Here is a 25236-nt window from a genome sequence, read left to right as displayed (position 1 = left end):
GAGGAATCATCCCAAAACCACAAGGGGGGGAACTGATGAATCAACTGAAGGCAGCTGGGACCACAGTTACAAAAGAAACGGTTGGTAACACACTACACCGTCATGGATTGAAATCCTGCAGCGCACGCAAGGTCCCCCTGCTCAAGAAGAAACATGTACAGGCCCGCATGAAGTTCGCCATTCACCACCTGGACGACTCAGAAGAGGCTGGAAGAAGGTGATGTGGTCAGATGAGACCAAAATAGAACTTTTTGGCCTCAACTCAACTCGTCGTGTTTGGAGGGCAAAGAACACCGAGTACAACCCAAAGAACACCATCCCCACCGTCAAGCATGGTGGTGGCAACATCATGCTTTGGGGGTGCTTTTCAGCCAAGGGGACGGGACAACTCCATCGTATTGAGGGGAGGATGGACGGGGCCATGTATCGTGGAATTCTGGACCGACATCTCCTTCCCTCAGTGAGAGAGCTGAAGATGGGTCGAGGATGGGTGTTTCAGCACGACGACGACCCTAAGCACACCGCCAAAGCAACAAAAGAGTGGCTGAAGAAGAAGCACATCAAGGTTCTGGAGTGGCCTAGCCAGTCTCCAGACCTGAATCCGATTGAAAATCTTTGGAGGGAGCATAAAATTCGAGTTGCCAGGCGACAACCTCGAACCTGAATGATTTGGAGGCTGTCTGCAGGGAGAGTGAGCCAACATCCCTGCCGAAATGTGCACAAACCTTGTCACCAACTATAAAAAACGTTTGACATCTGTGCTGGCCAATAATGGCTTTTCTACAAAATATTAACATGCTGTTTGTCCAGGGGGTCAAATACTTGTTTTTCCTCATCAGATGGTTATCAATTTTAATAAATTCATATGATGTGATTTTCTGGAATTTTCTTTGGGATTCTGTCTTTCACTGTTAGAATGTACATATGATTAAAATTGTAGATTTTTGCATTCTTTGTAAGTGGGCAAACCTGCAAAATCAGCAAGGGGTCAAATACTTATTTCCCCCACTGTACTTGAAGCTTATGTTACTTGTAGTAATATATAAAAGCATGGAAAACATCCATCTTATTTAGGGTTATATACAAAGGGAAGGGAAGATGATTTACGAAAAAACAATTGTTCTTCAGTCATGTTTGAGCAAACAGAAAAGGTACATTAAAAGCCTTCAGTTCACAGGTGCCCAAACTTTTCATGCCAGGGGCCACATGGAGAAAAATGTTTATAGTTCTTTGAGAATAGATTAAATATCCTTCTCAATGCTAGGTAAATGTGTCTTTTCAGTGATCTTCACCTTTTGGGAAGTTTGATGAGAAGACCAATACCACTCTCCCCCATGGGAAAAGTGTGTATGTCAGGTGATATAGCTATCACCCAATAGCCACCATCATTTTATCAGACAGTTGGATAATATTAGGTTTCCTCAAAGGCATTGCAAACAATAATGATATCACAAAAGAGGATGTCTGAAATATATTAGAGGTAATTTGATGTCAATTCAGAAGTGGGAAACCTATTAAAATTTCTTGGAATCTGTATAAATATTATATAACTCCAGTGAAGCTTAATGCGTTTGATGATGTGGAACTGAATCAGGAACATTTATGCATTTATTTTGGTATTATTTTTCATAAAGCAATTCAAGATATGTGTAACTGTACTTTTGATTTATGCCCTATGTTATATTTGTTGAATTATGATGTAGAAAATAAGTTTCCTTATAAAAGAAAATGTGTGTTTACAATGTTTTCCTACTTTGCAAAAAAATGTGTATTTACTACATGGATTTCCCAGAAAGGACCCACCTTGGGTCAATGGCTGGAGCAGATAATACACTTGTTGCCCCATTGAATTACAAGTAAACAGCATTCAAGACTTCAAGATTTCCTATCCACATGGTCCTTAGTACTGAATTATATAAAGACTATAAAATGACAAATTCCCATTGAATAAAGGATAACCCACAGACTGTGGTAGCATAGGATTATTATTATTATTATTATTATTATAATTATTTCTGTTTTGTCCCTTTTGTTTTGTGTGGCTGTGTTTTGGAGTATGTCTGTGATATGTGTTAAATTGTGAATAAAAAAAAAAAAAAAAAAAACATTAAACTAACTTCAACCCTAACGTCGTCTTTCACTTTACATTTTAGCTTTTAGTTGTGCTTCGTTTAATTTCCTTCTTTTCTTTGATGGCACTGCCCCAGTATCAGCCATAACTACAACAGAAAACTTCTTAAATAAAATTAAAATACAATTAGGCCTATATAAAGATATCTCCTGCTACCTTTTACCTGGCTGTATCCTCACTAACACAGGCTTTTCCGCTGTTACACCGAAATCTGTGACCCATCAGAATGTGTGACCGAAGAGCCGGTCTGCCTGCTGTTAATCATGTCGTGACTTTGCAGGAAAAATCGGACCATGGTAAAGGCATTAATAAAAACTATATAAAAATAGTGTTCTTTTCACTGTTTGTCTCGTTTGCTGTTACAGGTCATTTATGATCGTCAGATGGAAAATCAAACAGTTTCAGAAACATTTTTAGTTCCTTGTAGCTACTTTAAATGTAACCTCTTTTTTTTGTGCAGACTCACACAGTCTGTTTGGTTTGCAGCCACAAAGTCCTTCCTTTAGTGGGTAAATAATATCAACCTACACTTTCTTTGTGCTAATTACAGTAAAAATGGTTTGATAACATGATGGCTCATTTTGTCCCTTTGCTACCATCTTCTGGACGAATGGGAAAATTAGCAGCCTGTCCTTTGATTTTCTAAATTAACACACTGCTGCACTGCTGCACAATACACACATATATACAGTATATATATATATATATACTGTATATATATATATCAAAAGTTTGGACATGCTTTTTCATTCACCTGAATGGGAAAGCGTCTAAACAACATTGTTTGACAATATTGACTCAATTTATCTAAATATGAATACCTTCTTTTCAAACTTTTAATTTTAAAAGCCCTGACATTTAATAAGGACAGTGTTGAGAATCTCTTGAATGCCAAGGTCCCTGATATTATGTTGCCACCTTCAAAGTGTTTACATTTAAATTATGCAAATATGGAGTTGAAAAAACAATCAGTGACACTCACTGTTAACACAAATCTGTATTTTGCTGCAGCCCTTGAGTTTGTTTTTGTATTCACCTTGTTGGCAGCTTTGGATGAGGACATTTTATATTCATAAATCCCAGAAAACAGAAGCAGATAAAAAAATAAAAGGTCCTTTTGCTTTGTCTGTGTGACAGCAGTCCCTGGAGAAGTCAGTCACCATGAAGTGCTGCTGCTGGAGGAGCCTGTGGTGATTACAGTGTACTGTATTAACTGTTATGTACTATATTAAAAGCACAGATAAGATAGAAGATAGGACCTCAAAACACACAGGACTCAACACAGTGATAACCGCTAATCCTGTGAGTTTGACAACCCAAGCTATTAGCTTTTCATGTTTTTGTGTGCTTTACTAACTCTCTTATTCTCATAGAGAGTTAAAATAAATACAAGTTTATTACAGAGAGGGGGGGAAGATGTGACATAACTACTAAATTGGGACATTTGAGAATTTTGGTCCTCTCCAAAGTAACAACATGAAGTTTTTGCTGCCTGGAATAACGGCTTTCTTGTGGGTCTTACTTTTATTTGAGAATTCACAGGCTGGATCTAAAGACAATGTTACTGGTTAGGCCTACACAGTATGATCAGTAGCCAACTAAGTCACCAAGATGGAGGCCAGAGGCCAATGAAATTACCAGGTGCTGCGTTCTCAGGTATTTACAGATACGTCATACTGTCGTTGCATGTATCCACTTGGCAGGGTTACATCCAGGGCAGGAAAACATTTTCTTTAACTGACTGAACGTCTGTCACTGTTGGAGGAATCTGTATTCTCAGAACTGGTCTTTCCTTTGATTTCTCAGAACTGTTTATGGTTTATGAACCAGTATCTCCATCTAGTGTCTGTAACAGTGCACTGCATGTAGGAGACAAAGCTGTAAGGACTAGATTTCTGGCCATTATTTCCAACGGATGTTCCAGTAACATAAATCCTGAACACTACAATGTTTCCAACAGAGAATCATTTGAATGTTTTGTGAAATAGGGCATTGAAATAAATAACCACAGGACAAAACATAGAGCTTTACATTTTTATAAGACTTATAAAAAAAGAAAAAACATAACACAATAACCAAGGCATGTCATACATTGTGTTTTTTCTTTGTTTCTCTGAGGAGTATTTACAAACAGGCTTATTTACAGATAGCAATAACTCAGAAATGGAAAAAGCTACATATGGCCTAGAACAAACAACCAGTTAGCATAATGATAATACATTTGTTATATACAATGTAACTGGCAAGGCTAGAGCAAGAAAGAACAAATATTCTGCAAAAGGTTTAAATAACTTCAAGTATCTGTCTTGAGGTTTCATGGAGGTTTTAGTCTGAGGGACGCAGAGTTTCAGCAACACGAAGAGTTAAAAAGCAAAAATATGGTTGAGCTGCGTGTAGTGTGGCTGGAAAAGGACAGAAGGAGCTCTAGCCGTTGGAAAAGACAAACGTGGCGACAGAACGATCACTTCTCTGATAAATGCCCACCTTTTAAGAAACTTTAACACAACCAAGGGAAATCTCCTCTCCACATATAAAGTGATATCCAGCTTATTGGCCTATAGCACCTTTTCTACTGCTTTCAATAACGAATGTGCAACAGGCAGAAAAACAACAACAAACAACAACAACAACAACAACAACAACAACAAATGGGAACAGGAGGAAAAATTCTAGATGTTGACATATTGAGTTAATACGGGTTTCCTAACAGTTTTCGTGTTTCTGGACTGAACATCTTAGGTATCCGAAAGTAACTTCACAACATTCTGAGGCCATTTAATTATCTCTCTCATAAAACCCACACTCTGGAGTTTGTCAGAATATCCTCTCCATACATCGTAATATTGTATTCCACTCAAAATAAAAATAAAAAATAATTAAAAAAAAACTTCATAAGAACTGCAAAAGTCATTAATCACCTAGTACCTTACACGTAATAATGGTCCAAATATAATGAAACCATTGTCAGAATTGCACAGTCAGCTGTATGAAAAGGAGAACTAGCTTGGATGAGGAAAGATCTGGTTATCCTTCTAGGGTTGTAGTAGTTAGGCCTACTCTAATTATAAAGCCGCTATTAAAAGTGTGGCCCAAGCATAGGCCATTTGTCCTATTAACGTCTCCAAGTGCATAAAACACTAATGCTACTTCACGACGTTCATATAACAACACTGTAGGGCAAGACTGCCTCCCTTGTTTACATTTCAGTTTAGTGTATCTGATTTGAAAGGAGAGAAAAAAAATGTCCATCTACAACACAACACAGGATGCCTGCCACCAGTGTAATGGTCTCTGTAGTCCCCCAAGGCAAGTCTCAAAGAGCACCTGTCCAAGTGCACCGCCTTTGACAAACCCTCAAACCAAGAACACCATGAAGAGTGTCATGTTTTAAGACCTTAAAGTAGAGCAGCAAAAACGTTTATTCAGATTTCTGTTCTTGTATGGCTCAAAATAAAAATGCCATCAGGTGTCAAATTGGAAGCAATGTCAAAAAAAAAAAAAAACAGCTACCAGAAGAGTGAAATTTAGGACCGTCCTCTCGGCAGGCAGCACGGGACCATTTGAGAATCTGCTCTGACTAGCTGCACCCCCCCTCGAGCCACTTCCTTCAGCAGACAGTGAGGGGCAGGGGATCACTTTCACGCCGCTGGTTTTTCTTCAGCAACTGAATGCGATTGTGGCAGTAGAACTTGATGGCTCGCCAGTCGCGGTGGTTGCTGACCAGCAGGGGGCACTGCTGCAGGCAGCGCTCACAGTCCGCCTTTGCGGGGACTCGAAGCTCAGTGATGTTTTGGGTCAAGTGCTCCTCGACTGCTGCACGCTCCGCCTCTGACCAGGGACGCTTCAGGACGCCTCGCTTTCCTACAAGACCGGAGAGATGAATGGAGATGCTGAGTTTTAACAGCTTCTCTCATTAGTGTAGTGAAACCTCCGATAGACCCAATAGATAGTCACGAGTTTAAACTCCGAAGCCCTCAAGTTAGAAAGCTGACTGTCTATAATATCTATATTAGAACGATGGGTGGCAATTCTTTCAAATGTTGTCATTTAAATGACACAGTTACAACACATTATAAATGACTGATGAAGATCTAGGTCACTTCTAAACAGATCTAGGCCATTTTCAATCATCTACAAAGACTTGAACACGGACGATTTGTCAGTTAATCGATCGGTTAATCTACAAAAAATGAAAGGATTAATAATTTTCATTTGTAACATTCTTTGTCATGTCAGGTTATCATGTTCTCATCTTCTATGTTAGTAAAATGAACTTTTTGGAGGTTTTGTGCTGCTGGTTGGATCAAGAAAAGGACATTTGAAGAGGTCACCTTGGACTTTATTTTTCAGTATTCTCTAACAATGTATAGACTAATCAACTAATCGTAAAAGTAACAGTAGATTTAAAATTGAAGTCAACGTATATCAAAGATGTCTTTATCTATTCATACCTGCAAACTCAGAAGGGCCCCCGAGAAGGGAAAAAAAAGGGAAAATGTGCTAAAACTTTTATATATATATATATATATATATATATATATATATATATATATATATATATATATATATATATATATATATATATATAAAAATATAAAAGTTGATATATATTGATAGTTGATCTAAAAAAATAAAATAAAAAAAGGAGCCCATAACAGCCTGTTTATTGCTAAGGCCACAGGGTCAAAATTAAATGATTTATTAAAAATGTAATAACAATAACTTATTTCACCAGTAAATTCGACAAAAACAACCATTGGATGGGAAAAGAATATTTTACAACAACTTTAAATGCAGCACAAGGCTGGCGAGGCGAATTTCAAGTGAACGCAACATCTGTGTTGTTTTTCAGACAACTGCAGCTATAGACTGTTGTTAGAATCCTCTCCAGTGAAATACAGACACACTTTTACACCGTTTAGCTGTCAGCATTTTAACCGCGTTTACTCCAGCTGCTAGATAATGGTAGGCTAACGTTACCTGCTGTCGAGTGTAGCGTTACCGTAACTAGCGTCCCGTGCGGCGATGTTTCGGTTCCCTCTAACGTCCGTTTTCGGAGCATCAGAGAGAAGCGCAGGCATTTAAGTGGCACCTAAATAAGGCACCGAAATCCACGTTGCTATTCGGTCCGGTAGATAACGGTCATTAAGGCACCAATGCCATATTAGCACCGGACACCCCATCCCAAAATAAAAAAATCTTCTGATCTACACAATTTACGTAGATGACATTTTCCCATTCAAAATGGCGATTTTCGCCGAAAAGCAGGTAGTTTGCAGGTATGTCTATTATTAATAATTTGTATCTTCCAGGATATCAAACTCATGGCAGTTATATGGAGTTATATTCCTATCTTTATTCAAGAGCGCATTCTTTCAATTTGAGTTCAGATTTTGTAATAATTTCCCTCAAAACCTTGCTCTCACACTCAAATGGTCATGCTCGCGCTTGGATTTGCTCTGCTTGTGCTCAAACTTTGTGCTCGGACTCAGATATGTTGTTCTGTGGACAGATTTCCTGCTCTCAGCTTTGAACCTTCTCCTCGCACTCAGCCTGATTCTGCGCGCTTGCAAATCTGCTGTTCTCGGATCTCTCCTGCGCGCTTGGATTTTTCTGTGTTACAACACTATCAAAATTCCACAACCAATAGAATGCGAGGAGAAGGTTCAAAGCTGAGAGCAGGAAATCTGTCCACAGAACAACATATCTGAGTCCGAGCACAAAGTTTGAGCACAACCAGAGCAAATCCAAGCGCGAGCATGACCATTTGAGTGTGAGAGCAAGGTTTTGAGGGTATTTATTACAAAATCTGAACGTAATATCAGTGAGAAATGCTCTCAAATTGAAAGAATGCGCTCTTGAATAAAGATAGGAATATAACTCCATACCAGTTACATTTGCATGTCAGTCCACATCACCCAACAGGTGTGGGATGGAACCAAGGGGGTAAGCTTCGCTTCAGAAAGCGAACCTCCGATGGCGCCATTTTGTTGCTACGAAGCGATCACCTCTTGTTAGCATTACACTGACCGCCATTTTTTTTTTTACGTCACTTGACTACGAATAACTTTACATCTAAAGCGTTTAAAGACTCTATTTGTCCATTGTTTATTTCTAAAGAAACACGACAATGTATAAAAGGCTCCATTACCTTGTACCTCACGTTATGGCTCCGTAGCAGACGCTTTTGTAAAAATAAGCTAACGATTGTTTCATAACCAAGTGACTTACTGTCGCACAGTAGAGGAATTACCGTATAGTACAGGAGAAGCTCGCAGGCAGTTTCGACTTACATTAGCTGTTTAGGTTTAATTACTAATGTTAATTAGCATGTTAGTTAGCAATAATTAGCCTGTGCTTATGTTATCTCCTTACATATACCTACGCTCTCCGTCTCTGTAAGATTGGGAATGATTGAGATTTCTCTTGGCACAGCTACCAGAAGACTTACAACTTTCAGACACGTTGCTCACGTCACATTTACGTTGTCTCTGTCAGTTGGAGGCTGCGCAGTAAAGCAAGAGATCACCGGAAAAGTGCTTCTAATAGCCTTCACTGGTCTCCGTCCAGAGCAACGGGGTCTATTGGTCCATTATATACTGTCTATGGATGGAACAGGGAGAACTTTTGGAATTCGGAACTTGTATACATTATTTTGTTTCTGTGTTCTCAGAAGTGTGTATTTCTTGCTATTTGACCAGTGAACTTTGCCAGCTGGGATAAAAATGTCCCCCAGCACACTTTATGCTTCACCTTTGATTACTGACTAAGGGCCTGATAAAGCAAACAGCTTTAACTGCCCAATGTTGTGAATGTCGTTTCTCCTCTTTCTCCTTGGATGCACGTACACATACACACACTGTATTCTTACCTTTCTCCTTGCTTTATGTCACTTTTTTTCCACATTAAAACTTATTATTTTAATTTTTATTTTACCTGCACACTCTGTTTTGTTAAATTGTGCAAATTACACTTGAATACTTGAAAGCCAAACAAACCTGATTTGGGCTGACCCGAGCCTCTCTTGCGGTTTGTGGGTGAAATTGGAGGAGGTGGAGGGGGCTGCTGGGAGTTCTTGAGCTTCTTGGGTCGTCCCACCCGCCCGTTGTTCTTGCCCTTCCTGACATACAGCAGGGTAGGTGTTGGATTCGGAGCGGGAGCAGGGGGGGACGTCTCAGGCTTCTCCTTCACCTGCTCCCCTTCAGACTCTCCCTCTGAGTAGGAGTCTGCAGAGTTTCCTGACATAACTGGAAAAAAGAGGCAAAAAAGTAGAGGAAAGAATGAGCAGAACGCATTAGTCCAATCTGTTACTACTCTCCATGTCAAGCACCTCCTATTCTCAGACAAACAATACTTTTCCAGCCAGGGGATGTTTGACACCATAAAGAGAGGGATGATACAGCTTGTCTTGGACAACAGAGAAAAACACCAGTCCCATTCATTCAGACATCTTACCATCCAGCTCCAGGCAGATGTGGTTCAGGCTCATTCCTCTGAACAGCACTCCATCTCTCTCTCCACAAAGCACCACTCTGCCCACTCTGCCCATCAGGCCTGGGTCTTGGCCAATTCCGGCACAGTTCTGTGTCACATGGTATTCCCTCTCCAGGAAGTGCTCTAGCCTCTCCACAGCACTGCCTCCAGGCTGCCCGGGCTCCTCTCCTTCTCCCAGTAGCAGCAGCTGGGTGAGTATAGCTACCTGCCGGCGAACCCTGGTCTGGGTCAGGGCACGGGGGTTGCGGGTACCGCTTGAGCGGGCCAGGCTACGGAGGAGATCAGTACCACGCAATGGTGTAGCGGGGGAGTGGTATGGCCTGGCGAAGACATACGGGTTTGTGGGGTCAACTCCCACATCCTGCCGTGTCTGCAGGAGGAGCTCCAGGCAGGGCTCGCAGTGAGGGGGGAGGATGAGGGGCTGGACTCGTCCACGTTTACCCTGGACCCCTACTCTAGGGAGGTGAGGAAGCACCAGGCGCTCAAAGGGGGACAGGGAGGCCTCCAGTGGAGTGAGTGCTGGAGGGGCACCAGGTGGGACAGGAACGGGGCACTGGGGAGTGATGCGAGCGCGATACTCGCTGATGGACAGCTTGGAGACCTCGCACTCACGTCGTCGGTTGTACAGGATGAGGAGAGCCAGGCTGGAGTGGCAGAGAAGGCGCCAGGCCTCGGCTGACTGTAGTTGCCGAGACAGGGACAGGAAGGCAGAATGCTGCAGCCGACGGAGGTACAGCACCAGGGAGGACAAGGACGAGAGAAGGGGCAGCAAGTGGTGACGCCCCAAACCACTGAAAAAAGAGATGAGCAATTAGTTCATTTATTTATTCCAATAGTATTAGTTCCAATTAACTTACGACAAGGTGATGGTAGTTTGTTACAGTATCCTACAATCTAACTGTATCAATTTCTTTATGTACCAGCTATCATGTTACATCAGAGCCCAGCAGGTATTAGGGCTGAACTTTGAGAGGATTTGTGGGCATAGTTGTTTGTTTTAGGTGTCGGCTTGCTTGGTTCCCATTGCTTGGTCTTTTGCGCATTTTAAAAATGTAACAGTCACTGGTTCCAGCATTTGATACTCGATAGTGAACTAAATATCTTTGTTGGTTGGACAAAACAACAAAGATATTGTTTGGACAAAACATTTTTATAGACAAAATTATTTGATTGAATTTGTTTTGGATTAATGAACAATAAAAAGCCCTACTCTCAAATGTGCTCACAAGACCTCAAGTTACCTCAGCAAGTCCTTTTCCTTATCCTCTGTCCCACTTTCATCTTCCACCTCCATCACTCCATTCTCATTCTCATTCTCATCCTCCTCTTCCTCTTCTTCCTCATCCTCCTCATCTTCCTCTTCTTTTGGTGGCTCCGTCTCTTTGGCCAACCTGCCGCTGAATTGCTGAGGGCACACCACCTCAACATCCTCCTCCTCTTTGGGCATCTTTACCTCCACGACCTCCACATCGTCTTCATCTTCGTTCTCCTCGTCCTCTCCCTCCTCCTCCTGTCTTTCTGTCTTTAGCCTCATTACTGCCATCCTGGACTGTGTCACAACCACAGGGGGCGGGCTTCTCTTTAGGACAGACACCGGCATTGCGTTCTGTCCTCGCGGAGGAGTCAGCACAGGTGGGCTGGAGTTTTTTCCAGAGGAGGCAGGGGATTGGTCAGCTGCTGTGAGAGTGGGCGGAGGCATGGAGAGGTCCTGGATGCCAATCTGTGGAAGATCTGAACTGTGGCTCTGTCCCGCAGTTTGTGATGACTTTGAGTGCTGTGGAGTGGGTGTGTGAACTGTGGTAGGGTTTGTGTTCTGTGCATGCAGACGGGGCATCTGTGTGTAGCGCTCCACCAGGGCTGAGCAGACTTCTGGTTGGTGGGCATGGTGCTTATCCAAGTGGCGACCCAGGGAGCGGAAGTGGCGTCCACAGTGCTCACAGGTTTGGCGCATGGCGTCTATGGACACTCCTCCTTTGGGCACCTTTATGTTGACATTGCCTTTGGTGTTGGAGCCCAGTGGAGCCGGAGCTTTGAACACCGGCTTAGCTGAAGAGGAGGAGGACGAGCAGGGAGGGGAGGACGAGCAGGGAGGGGAGGACTGTGCTGGAGGGTGGGATGAAGGTAGCGCTCGGTTGTAATGAGGAATGCTGGTGGGGGGGACCGGCAGCGGCCGTCCAGGTGGGGTCCGATGGGGGGTCTTTTTCTTTGATGGAGTGCTACGCCGTTTCTTGCGCCGGCGTTGTGCCCGCCCGCGGGGGCTAGCGTTATCTTCATCTCCAGCATCTGAGTCACTGGCGTCAGAGTGGGAGATGGGGGAGGAGGAGGGGGAGAGGGACCAAGAGGGGGTGACATACTCCTGCTGCTGCTGCTGGGCTGTCACAGAGAGAGGCTCATCCTCCTGGAAGTGACAGACAGTGACAGGGTGGGGGGGAAAAAGAACATGTCACCTGTTGTTGAGAGAAGTTTTTCGCTTTTTTAGCAAAGCATTTATAACAAGTACGTAAATAAATATTGTAAGACCTTAAGGCTCAATATCTGGGGAGAAAATCCTAAACAGTTGTCCATGACTCTGCTTAACCACTGTGATCTAACTACCCACCAAGTCACAACCGTTCCCCAAAGATGTCACCACCATGTTACAGATTGCAGTGCAGTTTGCATGTCGGTACTGACATTACTGCACGGATGCGTTAAACTTTTACCAGTCTAATCAGATGCACAGTCAGAATCTTTACATTTCAAAGCAATAAGCAAAAGGTAAACATCTGCACACAAGTGAACCAGACTATTTAGTGTGTGACAGGAGGCGGACACACAGCAGACATCACAATGAACATTAAGCAACAGGTTAATAATAATAATAATAATAATAATAATAATAATAATAATAATGAATTACATTTATATAGCGCTTTATCATAGACACTCAAAGCGCATACATTACTTATGCTGTTTTACTTTAAAAGAGTTTGAACTTGAATGATGTGTAGTATCATTAATACACATAACAAAACAATTATCCAGAGCAGGGGGAGGAAGACTTGATGATCAGGATTATGTTGAGTCCAACATCACATCAGTGTAGTCCACCAATACAGACAGGTGGCATCCTGCAGGCACAGCAGTGCATCACAACTGCATCTACATTTGCTCACCAATATTCTGGTTGTATTTTACAGAGTTGTACAATACAATAATAGTTGTTTTTTTTACTGCATAGATGTTAGGCAACAACACTTCCAAAGTGTTCCACAACCTCTTTAATACCACTGTTTTTGACAGTGCGACAATCACAGATTTCAGATTCTAGTGAAGATCACAAAGTTTCCAAAGAAACTAATATTTTATAATATTGGGATATTGTCTTAAACATTAAATAAATGATATTTCTGGGGGGAGCAGAAACAACAACAATGACATTATTATCACCTTTTTAAGTTAATATGGTGAACTAGTTCGCAAACAGTTGCCTGTTTATACTGTACATCCAGCAGGTACAAAGCAACAAAATATAATTCATTTGGAGTCATGTTTCTAGCCACCTGATGAATGCCTAGATTGTATAGTTGTAACTTCTTAAAATTGAAAAATAAATTAATTGATATTTTGTCAGTTTAAGGGAAAAGGGGGTGTTTTTTCCTGTACCTTTTTGATATTGTTGTTATTCTCTGTGTCAGAGTTACACTCGTGTTGCGCTGGAGACACAGTACCACGGAAACCCTGTGGGACACAAAGCAGTTAGATTAGAACAGCCAGCACACAGCTCGTTAATGTCTGCCATCACAATCAGCCTCAGCTGTCACTCAGAGAGCAGGAGGACACCCCTCCACAGTTGGTCATAAGCACAGAGGTTGATTAGGACTCCAAATCTCCCACTAACAAGAAGAAGAAGAAGTGAAAAGACTCACACTGTCAACTTCTCACAAGCAATACACATTAATCAGGCTGCAATACTAGGTACAGAACAAATCAATCAGCCAATAATAGAAACCTTTAAAAAAAAAAGCTTTTTTGAACTTTATCTCAGCCAAATATGGCTTTGAGCAACCGTGGTCCCACTTACCTTTGATGTCAATTTCTCAATTTTGTCAATTTAATTTCCTTAAATGGATTCTGGTATAATTATTTAGTTGAGTAAATTGATCCTATCTAATGAGATCCATTAAAGGAACAGATGTCATGTGATAACCATGGTTACTGTTGCTAAAGCACTATAGGTAGGGAGAGAACTGGAGCTCAACCATCACCATGGTAACCCCGTGCCTTGTGCCCGTGTGTGTGTGTGTGTGTGTGTGTGTGTGTGTGTGTGTGTGTGTGTGTGTGTGTGTGTGGACCAAGTAGTGAAGGACGGACAGACGAAGAAAAAGGAAGAGTGAGATAATTACCTGCTGACGTGGCAGGTTTTGGATTAGAAATTTAAAAAGTTTAGATTTAACCTCATAATAACAGTATAACATAATAATATATAATAATAGAGGGGGAGAATAGCAAGGGTTATCTGGGGATTAATGGCCTCAAAGGTGGTCACAAGTGTAATACCAGAAGCATATATGTGTGTGTGTGTGTGTGTGTGTGTGTGTGTGTGTGTGTGTGTGTGTGTGTGTGTGTGTGTATGAATGTGTCTTCAAAAAGGTACTGACCAAGTTCTCTCCCCACTCTGTCAGGCTGTAGTCCACAGTGATCTCCTCCCCCTTGGTAATGTCTCGGATGGCAATAACAACCAGCCGCACCTGGCTGCCACAGTGGACCTCGCGGATGCGGCAGTTAGGGGAGGGGGGGAATGAGCTGGCTGTTGGGGCCGGAGCAGAGGCCGTCGGGGCAGCCGGAGCTGTGGACGCAGGGGTCAGAGACGGGGCCTGAGCTGAAGTCGTCGTGGCTGGGGCAGGAGCAGGGAGCGGGGTTGGGGTTTGGCAGGAAGCGGCAGCAGCTAGAGCTGGGGTAGAGGCTGAGCAGGAGCTGGTCTTGGATCCGGTGGAGACTTTGTCATGAGCCTGCACTGATGGACCACTGGGAAGTGATGGAGGTGGGGGGGATTGAAAGTTAAATTTACTACCGTCATCAGACAATATGTGCTGTTGGTCTATTTTATATTCTGTTCTAATGCTCTTTTCTTTGTTTTTGTTGGTTGAACTGGAAAGACATGCTGTGTATCGGTTATGCTTTTTTTTTTTTTTTTATTTAGACAATTAGTTGATTGACAAAAAAATTAATCAACAATATTTTTCACAATTGATTGTTTGGCCTTTATTAAATAAAAAGGTCAAACATTTACTGATTCCAGTTCTTTAAATGTGAGGGTTTGCTGATTTTCTGCTTTATTTCATAATAGATCAAAAATATTAAATTTTTTGTATTTGTGTACATTGGGTTCTTGAAAAGTTGTATGCTCCCCCCCCCCTCAAATTAACTAAACGAGTAATCAGTTATTAAAAAAAAAAAAAAAAATAATAATAATAATTAGTTAATCGTAACCCTATTATTTTTCTGTTTTGTCATATTCTAATGTATCTGGGGTCTAACAGTACAAGGGTCATATCTCAGATGAAGGGTTAAAGGTTGATACTGGTTCAAAGATCCAGCTTTGCTCTAGTATCTCTTCCATGATTTGGCTGTGTGTCACAAATTGCTGTAATAAGGGTTTGTCAATCAAGGTTTATGAGCATGAATTTTAATTATGATGTCTTTTATTTATTGCTGTAGGGTAGTTTAAGCAAACAGTAAGAATCTACACATGACAGTGCTGCAGGGCAATGATTCTTAATCCTAATCCTCAGATTGCTGCTGATTTTCTATCCTACTGGCTAGAGAACTGCATTCTTCTAACATCTCAGGTATAAAGCAGCGTGATTGTGTGGCTAAAATAAAAAACCTACAGGGTTGGCGAGTCCTGAGGACCGGGATTCAGAAGTGCTGCTCTCAGACAAAGTTGTCCTCGAATGCTGAGTTAGGATCAGCAGCCATTCAGTCTTTTCTAAATCTAAGAGCAAGAAGTCGCCCTTCAGACAGACCTTCAGGAACTATTTAACCATTGTATAGCCTGCATACACATTGATATCTTTACAAAATGTTGAACATAAAATGTGAATAGCAAAGATATATATATATATATATATATATATATATATATATATATATATATATATGTGTATATACACTCACAGAAACGCACAAAAGTACACTCACCAGTTGTGAGGAGCGGGGTCTGTGTTGAAGAAAGGCCCGTCCAGCATGGGCCGTTTATTCTCTGCTGCTTCTCTACGATCACCTGAGAGGACAGCAACAGTCAGTATAAAAAAGATTACATACAAGTATGCAGGGACACACACACACAAAGGTCATCACCTCATCTCCTTGAGCACACACACACACACACACACACACACACACACAAACAGGTGCACATCGCAGCACATACGTAGGCAAGCACACACACATACACACCAAAGTAGGTCACACTCACTTGCACACGCTCCACCCCCATACCAAACACACAAACAGATGTGTGACACATACACACACACACACACACACACACACACACACACACACACACACACAGTGAATATGGCATGCAAATATAATACACACAAACACACACCTGGGCTGAAGCTGTGTTCAGGCATGCTCTCTTCCTCAGTGTGTGTAACAAAGACTTTCACGGGTGTCCCTTTCCTTTTCCTTCCACAGCCGCGCCTGCAGAGAATACACACATGGACACACACAATTATCATTTAATTATTCAACCTACTGGCCAATAAGCTGATGGCCACCCAATGGATCAATACAAACTAGGGCTGTGCAATTAATCGAATTTTGATCACAAATTCGATTTCGGCTCCTAACGATTACAAAAACAATGTAACCAAGAAAACCAATTATTTTGCATAATACATTTTGCAAATAAACTCTTATTTTGTCTTGTGTTCTGAATGGGAATTTAGAAAGTTGGGGAAAAGTATTAAGTGAAATTTCACAGTTTAAGGTGTTTTCAATGCAACTTAATTCCACTTGTTTTCTACCTTATTGATACCCATCATGTGAATGGAAGCATTCAGTTGCGTAAAAGCCACCACCACTGGTCCCCATCTAAATGATTTTTACAAAAATTCTTTTTGAAAGTGTTCAAATGTGTTCGACCTCACCATACCACAGACTGCATGGGCTGTAGCTGCTGCAGTAGTGGGCCAATCACACGTCGGATTATTTTGAAGAACGCTTGCGGTGATTGTGTCATTCTAGATCTGGGTACAAAAAGGATCAGTTTTGACACTACTTGGTACTGGGTTATTTCGGTCGATTGATTGATTTATTTCTGGATCAAGATGATAAAACAGTAATCCAAAGGATGACATGCTAAAGTAAAATACTTAATTCCATCACGGTCCTTGTTGTTACACACAGGAAACAATAGACAAGAAGCAGACAAACTCAGACTAAAAAGACATACAGTATTAGGAGGGATACCTTAAAAAGGTATTAAGTATTGATACCCAGCCCTACACAGCAACTGGACAATGATTATTTAAAATGTTTTTAACTGTGTATGACTGGAGATTGAAGTGTGAAATCTAGTGCATGGTTTTAGATGTAGGCGATCTGCACTCACTGAACAGGAGGAAATTACTTCCGAGCCCAGCAAAAGAGATTTTTGGACATACTATTTTTTAAACTTTGCCATCTTTCCTCACCACACACCAGCTTAATGAAAAGGTACACTTGAATGTTTATACATGTCAATGAGAATTTTTAATTTAGAGGCTAAAAACACCCCCCAGTAATTAGGAGCGACCTCTCTTGCATTTCAACTTATCCACATTCATTTTACTGAGCTGTCAAATATTTGTAAAATATGGTCACAATCTCCCCTTCTGTTCCTGAGTTATAATGTTGAATAATGGCCAGAAAATCATTTTTGCAGAACATTATGATGTCACAGTGGAGTTGACCTTTGACCTTTCTTTTTGCCTTTTGCCAAGCCGCCACTGTAAATAAGAATTTGTTCTTAATGACTTGCCTACTTAAGTAAAGGCTAAATTAAAAAAATGGATATAAAATATCATCACTTCATCATTGTATTAGACATTTGTGTGTAAGGTTATAATTACTGTAGGAATTCTTGAGTTATGGCCAAAAACAAGTTTTGTGAGGTCACAGTGACCTTGACCTTTGACCACTGAAATGTAATTAGTAAGACAGTAGACATTTGTGCAAAATGTGAATACATTCCCTCAAGGCGTTCCTGAGATATCGTGTTACCAAAAATGGGACAGACGGACGTACGGACAACCCGGAAAAAACACAATGCCTTCTGGCCACGGCTATCGCCGGCACGGAGGCATAATAAAACCTCCTCACACAAACTGTATGAAAAAAATAAATAAATAAAACAGCCACAACCATTTAATGGGGCTGGATATGATTTTATTTTTAGTAGTGCTGATAAGATAACTGAGTTTCAGCACCAAAACAATACCTTTTTAAATCCTTACCTAGAGGAATATAAACACATCCCTTTCTACAAACCAAATTTCTCAAATGTTAAAATATTATTGAACAGCCATTCGAGAACTTTGCCTATATGAATTGCAGTCTGAAATTGGTAGAGTTGTGATGTAAATCAGAAACCCTCCGATCAAAGAATGAGTAAAAAAGAATACAGAACACACAAGACATTTAATACCAACTTTCGGTAAATCTCAACAACCGAAGAATCGGAAAATGAACTGGTCAGCCTGTTTCTTTAAATTAAAACATTTCTTTAATTTAGTGTGGGTTGTGTGTCTGTAAAATAAAATATAAATCCCACTGGTGAAATTGACTTTTAATTTAACAGTTTGTAATGCATCATGGTTGCAAATAACATCCAATTAAAAAAGGGAAAAATACTTTGCCACACACTATCAACTTTTCAAAATGAACTGTTTTCGCACTGTTAAGGTTTCGGAATTTTTTTTGCTTGATGTGATGATTACGTAAACAGTAACTTCTGAATAATGACCACACCAACTAGAGTAAGATTCTGTGATGTAGTTAGCGTTTATAGTGGAGTGCTCTGACCCCTGGATCACCACAAAGGAGTGTGCCATTACCCCAGAGAGCTCAAACGCAGCCACCTGTGTGAGCCCAGAATGGCCACGCAAGATTATCTTCGTCAGACTAAATCCATGCCAAAACCGCCATGCTCAGAAGAGCCAAACTGATCCCGCCTCTGCCGGTTCTGGGCTTGTTCTGCTACCACAGATCTCAATATTGGCCATTTTTTACTTGCATGCTATTGGAGGGTTTTAAAACTAGGCCAAAGAAAGATCGTGCTTTGGATTTTGAGGTGTTCATTTCATTACTGTGTGTGTGTGTGTGTGTGTGTGTGTGTGTGTGTGATGCAGACAAAAAAAGAGAGGAAAAAAAAAACAGAGGATAGGAAGAAAGGCAAGAAGAAACACGGGATATGAAAGATAAAAGTGAAGCAGCCATGAACAGACAGCGGGAGAAATAAAAGAAAAGGGAGCAAAAGGGAAAAAAGACAGACAGAAAGAGAACAGAGAGAGGAAGCAAAGAAATCAACCAGAGCCACTGTCTTTGTATTGATCCACTCCACTCTCATCTGGACTCGTGATACTTTGCGCGCATGTCTGTCTGTGTGTGTTTAAGTTTAAGTGAGGGCACAAGAAGAGTGTGCGGCTGCATTTGTGCTGACATATGTAGAGATTTTTTTTTTCCTTCCTTTTCCTCCGCACCAACCACACAAATCTTGCCTTCGAAAATTTTATCAAAAATCAAACATGATAATATCAAGAAATTATGAGAAAGCTTAAGCATTTTAATTACACGATCAAGCATTAGAAAATATCTGTTTTTAAACATATCACAGTGCTGGTACTGACAACACAAAAAGGACAATAATAAAATAAAAAAATGTGCTTCTCTTTAGAATCAGTGCTGCGTAACATGAGTTACTGTATTGCTCCAATGGATGTTACAAATTCCTCAATTAACTGAAGGGTTTCCTCCATACTACTGCGCTAAATTGTGGTATTTTACTTATCACAACACTGTCAACGTCATATTATAATATTAATAATGGGTACAACCGTCATGATTATATAACATCCTCTGTGGTAACCAACATCCCTCAACATTACACACTTACTATGTCAAACCACACTGCTGTGTTTGATAAGTCTATCACATTTTTATAAGGCAAAATTAGCTTAGTTTTAGATCTGTATACTCAAAGGTAAGGCTTGGCAATACAGCTGAAGTCGATTTAATGATATTAATATGAATACTTCACCTATATTGAAATATAATCAAGTTGGTTGAGTGTGAAAATGTGTGTGCGTGTTAATGTTTAACCTTGGAAATGGTAGCTCGGCAAAATTAATTTAACTCAACGTCCACCTACTAACCACAACTCACTTACAAACCATCTCCAAGACACCTGAGTAAACTCCAGATCCGGTAAAAACCAGTAAACTTTGATCCATGATTCATTTGTCGAATCAAGCTTGTGTCCATGGACAGGGCACGGAACTACAGTATCTATCACTTTTGTACATTATTTCAGACTAAACTCGTCACACATAATATTTAATTATTGCCCAGACCTACCCAAAAGCCCAAAAAAAAAATAACATTACAGTCAGTTTGAAAACAAAGCTTCAACAGTTGTCCACACCGACATACATGCTCACACAGACAGGGTTAGCTAACAGTCCTGAGCTACACTTGATCCCAACAGGTCACCGGCTTTTCCCAGAAAAAAACACTATTTTCCTGAAAGTTTATATTTTGCTGGATTATTTTGGGTCTTCTGAGTGTGTGTCTGTGTATTCAGCTCTGGTTCAATGAGATTCTGGGAACTTTCTTGCCAACCAATTCTGTCTCACCTCCACTTCTTCAGTGAGCTGACCCCTCAGTCTTTCCCTCCATTCCTGTCTCAGTCTGTCTTACCCTCACTCTCGATCGATTCTCTCATTCTTCTTTCCCTGCACATTTCTCTCGCTTCTTCACTCCAACTAAAACACACACACACACACAGCCCCCTCCCGCCAACCCACATGCATGCACAAATACACAAACAAGTCCATACTCAAGACCCACATATGCGTGAGCACACAAAGACACACACACACGCAGCTTGTACAGTCCACATGTGCACACACACACAAACACACACACACACCTCCCCCTATCTGGCCCACATGCATCTACACACACACTCACTCACTCACTCACTCACTCACTCACTCACACACTCACACACTCACACACTCACACACTAACACACTAACACACTAACACACACACACACACACACACACACACACACACACACACACACACACACACACACACACACACCCCTCCCTCTCAGGCTTACAGGCACGCAAACACATCCACTCACACACACACAAACACACACAGAGTACACACACACACACAAACACAAATATCCTCTCTCTAGCCAAGCTCACATGCACGCACACACACACCCCTCCCCCTCTCTCTAAAGCTCACATGCGCACACACACGTTAGGAAAGCTCACACACAGACACACACACTCTCTTTCTCTCTCTCTCTCGTGCTCAGTTTCTCTCTCTCCCTCTCTCACATAACCAAACCCACAGTCTCATGTTCCATCTCTTACACACACACACACTTTTTCCCTCTCTTATACACACACACACACGCACACACACACACACACACACACACACACACACACACACACACACACACACACACACACAATGGCAAGCATGCACGCAAACAATCTGCACATAACAGATTCTCAGACTCATGCATTTCTGGTACAATATAATCTCTCCTCCACTGTACTGAACACATACATATGTTCCATCAAACACATTATTCTTTCTCAGACACAGACAAACAAATATTACGTGTGTTTGCTGATAGAAACATACACACACAACCACTTGTCATGCAACTGTTTCTACTACATACGTTTGGATTACACACAAACACTCACACACACACGGCACACATGCACAAACTCACTCAATAAGCCTCACGTACACTCTGTCCTTCATGCAGAACATTCTCTCTCTCCAACACACACGCACACACACAATCCTCAATAATAAAACAGATACAAACACACACCATCCGCCCCCCCCCCCCCTTCTCACATATACCATACCACCCACACACAGTGTGCACATACGCACAAACATACTTTTTCTTTGGGCATGCATACACACACATACGTACCCACCCACCCGCACGCACAGGCACGCACGCACACACACTGTTCTTTCCTCTTTGATAAACAAAGTAGATGCATAAACACTCTCTCCTTCCCTCTGTATGACACACACAAACACACTGCCCTTGTCTAGGAGCCACACACACACACACACACACACACACACACACACACACACACACACACACACAAACCTTGTGCCTGTCTTTCCCCCTTGACACACACCCCTCCCTCTCTTACTGACTGCAGAACACACACACACACACACACACACACACACCCCATATGCACTAGCTACCAAGCCTTCTTTTTCAGTTTCCAAGACACACACACTCACCCTCCCCTTCTGTTTCAAAAGCTTGCACACGCAACTGAACACACACACACACACACACACACACACACACACACACACACACACACACACACACACACACACACACACACACACACACACACACACACACACACACACACCCTTCTCTTTTCCTTGCTCACTCTCTCTTAAACACATACACACACTCACTCTGTGCTCTCTTTCTATCTCTCTGCAACACACAACCTCCATCTTCTCTTCTCTTTTAGACACACACACACACACACACACACACACACACACACACACACACACACACACACACACACACACACACACACACACACACACACAACCTCCCTTTCTCTGTTCGTCACAAACACACATCTCTCAGTTTCTTAAAGACAGACATACACCCTTTCCGTTACCACTTTCTGCATTGTTTCTAGCATCATCCCTTGCACCACAAAAAAATAATTGTGTTACTTTTTAGACACTCACACACAATTAACACCGTCCAAAAACATCAGACACACACTTTCTCTCTTTACCAATCATACATTTGATTATTATCCCCTTTAAAACACACCGAAACCCCCACACACACCACTTGGTTGCACATAAACACAGTCCTTCATACTCACACACACACCTCCCATCCCTCTCACTCACTCACTCAGTCACAGACTCTCTCTCACACACACACACACACACACACACACACACACACACACACACACACACAAACAAACACTCACATTCCCTCCCCCACTGTAACACACGTATGCGCAAACACACTCTCCCCTCCCCTTCCCTGTGCCTCTAACACACTTCCCCTCTCTCTCTCTCTCTCTCTCTCTCTCTCTCTCTCTCTCTCTCTCTCTCTCTCTCTCTCTCTCTCTCTCTCTCTCTCTCACACACACTTTTTATATGCTCCTTCTCACGTACACACACACACGTCCTTCACAGTCCCTCTCTCTTCTGCCTTACAGTAAACACACCTTTATTCCTCACTCTTTTTCCACACACACACTATTAGTTTTTTCTATTTCTCTGTCTCTCTCTCACACACTCACACTCTCACTCACTCACTCACTCACACACACACACACACACACACACACACACACACACTCTGAAAAACACATTTAAAAACACATTTTCCCTTCTCTCACACACCCTGTCTTCCCAACACACACACACACACACACACACTTACTCATTCTCTCAACCACACAGAACCACACACACAGAGACACACACAGACACACACACACACATACACACTCCTGTTCTCTTTGTCACACACTTCTTACACACTGTGCTCCCCCTCCCTCTCCCCATCTCTCACTCACACGCACACTCAGTGTCTGTCTCTGTCACGCACACTCTCTCCCCCTCCCATCCCTCACACACCACACACACACACACTCCTCCTTCCTCTGCTCTAGCGCGCACACACACACACACACACACACACACACACACACACACACACACACACACACACACACACCTCCTCCTTCCTCTGCTCTAGCACGCACACACACAAACACACACACTCCCTCCTCCTTCCTCTGCTCTAGCGCGCACACACACACACACACACACACCCCTCCTCCTTCCTCTGCTCTAGCACACACATGCAGACACACACACCACTCCCCCTCCCTCTCCCTGTCTCTCTCTCAGACAGACACACACACACACACACACACACACACACACACACACACACACACACACACAGAGCTGCTCCTTTCTCTCTCACGCTCTCTCCCCCTCCCTGTGTGTGCCTTTCTCTCCCACTCTCACACAACCACACACATATGCGCGCACACTACACACAAGCGCGAGCGCGCACTAACAGAGAGAAAGAGAGAGAGAGAGAGAGAGAGAGACACACACACACACACACACACACACACACACACACACACACACTCACTCACACACACAAACACACACACACACACACACACACACACACACACGAAAGCTCTGACGATGTTAATTCCAACATTTTTATAACTTTGAGAAATTTAACAGTTGCATTATGAGTTATGTTCCTGAAAACTTTTGTCATTTACAGTTCAAGACACAAGCGCATTGTTATTAAACTCTTGGCTTTTCGGGTTTACCTGAGAAAAGGAACACATTCAAGGTACATTACATGTTTTTGTTGTTGAGATATTGTGTATTTGGTACATTTGATTCATCCTGTCACTCAAAAAACACATTCAATAGGTGAATTCAGTGTCAGACAGACACACACACATGCGCGCGCACACGAACGCAAGCGCGCACACACATCTCTTTGGAGCTGCTTTGTAAGGTGGAATTAACGTTCAAAACAAGCTAGCGTGAGACAAACAATCGGATTTCTAACATAATTTCTTTCAACTGGACTTTTACTTTAACAAATAACGTATGTTTACAACTTTAGCTCCATCAAAAAAAACCCTCTTCACATACATGCGCGCACACACCCACCCGAGTCTCGCTGTCATTGGGGAGGAAAACACTGTCATGAAACAGTTTTTCACTATCGTATATGTCATGGTTAATTGACTCCCTCACCCCCGCAGTGGCGGTGTCGGTTTGATGCCTTCTCCGTCGCTGTCCAGGGTGTGTGTCTCCCGGTAGTCGAAGAGCGAGCGTACGGTCTCCGCCATGTTCACTCCAGCGATCGCTGATCTTCCGCCGCCGTACCGTTCAGGCTCTCGCTCTTCTCTCCAGCCGCTCAACTGGCTCACACCAAGGTTATTCCAGCCGCTCCCACAGCGGCGGAGCGGAGGGGGGCGCGGCGCGCGACAGGCAACAAAGAAGCCCGTTTATGTAGGCTATCGTGCCTTTCAGTGAGCCAAACCTGAACGAATGAGTAATTTTTAAACTATAGGTTTAACTGGGCTTTCTGTGGAGAGTAAACATTAAGTTATGGGCCACTTTTTCATAAATACATTGATGTTGGCCACCCCTACAGAGGAATGGACGCGCTCACCAAGCAGCTGAAAAAAAGTAGACCGTTTCTATAAAAGAGTGATTAGCTCGCCAACTGAAAATAA

At 42.1% G+C, this 25236-nt stretch overlaps 1 protein-coding gene across 2 annotated transcripts; it reads right to left on the bottom strand.

Annotated features, from left to right (window-relative positions):
- Positions 1-5573: 5573 nt before the first annotated feature.
- Positions 5574-24905, bottom strand: si:dkey-117m1.4 (serine/arginine repetitive matrix protein 1). Of its 2 annotated transcripts, none has more exons than XM_028604229.1 (9): positions 24752-24905; positions 16224-16318; positions 15809-15890; positions 14266-14632; positions 13271-13345; positions 10867-12023; positions 9587-10416; positions 9130-9378; positions 5574-5992 (listed from the first exon to the last, which is right to left on the bottom strand). In XM_028604229.1, the coding sequence occupies exons 1-9, from the start codon at positions 24844-24846 to the stop codon at positions 5739-5741; spliced, it is 3204 nt and encodes a 1067-aa protein (XP_028460030.1). In that variant the 5' UTR covers positions 24847-24905; the 3' UTR covers positions 5574-5738. The 2 variants fall into 2 exon arrangements, with proteins under 2 accessions (XP_028460030.1, XP_028460038.1); XM_028604237.1 differs by lacking the exon at positions 24752-24905 and adding an exon at positions 20512-20800.
- Positions 24906-25236: the final 331 nt, after the last annotated feature.

Source organism: Perca flavescens, chromosome 2 (assembly GCF_004354835.1).
Source record: "Perca flavescens isolate YP-PL-M2 chromosome 2, PFLA_1.0, whole genome shotgun sequence".
In the NCBI taxonomy this organism is placed as follows: Eukaryota; Metazoa; Chordata; class Actinopteri; order Perciformes; family Percidae; genus Perca; species Perca flavescens.
Note: the sequence above shows the minus strand (reverse complement) of the source record. Positions and strands in the feature narration are given on the sequence as shown.

Excerpts from the sequence above, each read along its gene's own strand:
- si:dkey-117m1.4 (XM_028604229.1), bottom strand. The coding sequence starts at position 24,846 with ATGGCGGAGACCGTACGCTCGCTCTTCGACTACCGGGAGACACACACC. Across the intron at positions 14,633-15,808 it reads GACCCCGCTCCTCACAACTG|TGGTCCATCAGTGCAGGCTC; the intron begins GTGAGTGTACTT and ends ATCACTTCCCAG. Across the intron at positions 13,346-14,265 it reads CAGAGTGGGGAGAGAACTTG|GGTTTCCGTGGTACTGTGTC; the intron begins GTCAGTACCTTT and ends TGTGTCCCACAG.